Source organism: Opisthorchis viverrini, assembly GCF_000715545.1.
Source record: "Opisthorchis viverrini unplaced genomic scaffold opera_v5_21, whole genome shotgun sequence".
NCBI classification, from domain to species: domain Eukaryota; kingdom Metazoa; phylum Platyhelminthes; class Trematoda; order Opisthorchiida; family Opisthorchiidae; genus Opisthorchis; species Opisthorchis viverrini.
In genome coordinates, this window is record NW_008751677.1 from 1025925 (window position 1) to 1027510 (window position 1586).

General features: G+C 41.7%; 1 protein-coding gene across 1 annotated transcript; it reads right to left on the reverse strand.

Annotated features, from left to right (window-relative positions):
- Positions 1-83: 83 nt before the first annotated feature.
- On the reverse strand, positions 84-1307 carry T265_01880 (hypothetical protein; the record flags this gene model as incomplete). The annotated part of the gene is made up of 1 exon (XM_009166006.1): positions 84-1307. One exon carries the CDS (start codon positions 1305-1307, stop codon positions 84-86), a length of 1224 nt encoding a protein of 407 aa, XP_009164270.1.
- Between the last annotated feature and the right edge of the window lie 279 nt (positions 1308-1586).

Genomic DNA, 1586 nt, shown 5'->3' on the forward strand with positions numbered 1-1586 from the left:
GTTAACTTAACGCGTCTGTTCCACTGAACTCTGCTGGCATTCCTACATCTAGCGATTCACTGCGAAAGACACTCTCGTCACTTTCATTGTTCCTCACACCTTTCCGTCTCCCCAACCGAAGTCGTTAACGCGTCTGTTCCACTGAACTCTGCTGGCATTCCTACATCTAGCGATTCACTGCGAAAGACACTCTCGTCACTTTCACTAATTTGTTCCTCACTGGCGCTTTCTTGGCTTTTTTCCTCTGATTGTGTTTTGAGTTCGTGATCGGCTTCGGACTTTTGTGGCTGTTTTTCTCTAGGTGTGTGTCTCTGCTCTTCTTCAGCTTCGTATGTTGTGTATTCTTTAACACTCTCTCGTGTTTTCTGAATGTATTGCGGTTTTTCCTGTTGTTGGTCAGCACTTGTTTCCCATGCAACTTTTATATTCTGTAATGGAAGTGTTTGTTCTCTAAACAGAAAACTCATTTCCTCATGGAGCTTAACTTCTTCCTCTTGTGTTTTTCGTCCTATGGCATCTTGTTTTGCGGTTCCATATACTAGTGGTTGGAATATCATCGTTGTTTTAGTAACACATTTGTGTTGCACTGAATCCGTTTTCTGGAAATCCATTATTTCATTCAATGGCTGTTCTGTCTGTGGTTGTTCTTTCACAGTGATTACTGTGAGTTCTTTTTGTTTGTTTAATTTTTCCTCCGGTTCTGACAATTCTACAGGCACCGCTTCTTTCTGCAAAACCTGTGATTTCTGCTTCCTAGGTTTGATAAAAGAAGTTTGTTCACACACTTCTCTTGTTCGTTTCATGCCCCACCTTTCGTCTGTTTGGTCGTGCATAATTTGTATGGGCGCTTTGTGTGCGCGCAGCCTTGCATTTTGTAGATGCTCTGCTTCGGAATATTCTCCATTCCCTATTCTGGTTACTTTCTCGCTTTCTCGGGCTTTTCTATTTGGTTCAATAAAATCTGTTTGCACACCTAACTCAGCAAACTGCTTACCTGGTGGCTGCATTTCTTCCTCTTGGAGTGTTTCAACTTCTTCTTTCTGAAGTGTTCGAAGTGCAATCAGCTTTGCTATCAGTTCGTCTAGCCGCGCTCCATGCAAGTCCGATACCAGAATTTCCATCTTCGCTTGGTCGTCTTCCACTTCCGTGTGTGCTTTTTTAATGTCAGGTAACACCCTCCTTCGTACAAATAATCCAAATCTACTTGATGTTGATACTTGTGATTGAACAACCGTTTCTTCATTCGTTTTCGTTTCTTCCGCATGCTGTACTAATCCTGCTTCGGTTCTTGACACTGTTATTCCCATAATTCTTAAACTCCTGTTGAGTAGTTTTTGCTGAGATGTCGGGTTTACATATACGGCTGAATTTGTCCTGTGCATAACCAATCAAACACATTGCACTTTTCACTTGTCACGTGGTAACACAAACGTGTGTACGGTATAGATTGGTCAGAGCAAGTGAAGCAATTCACCAACTTGTGGACTAAAAACGGATTAGACAGTTGGATGGCTGAATCAAGAATTGTTTTATTACATTAAAATCACTGAGTTGATAAAAAACTGCCAGTGTAAGGGGTCGATTTC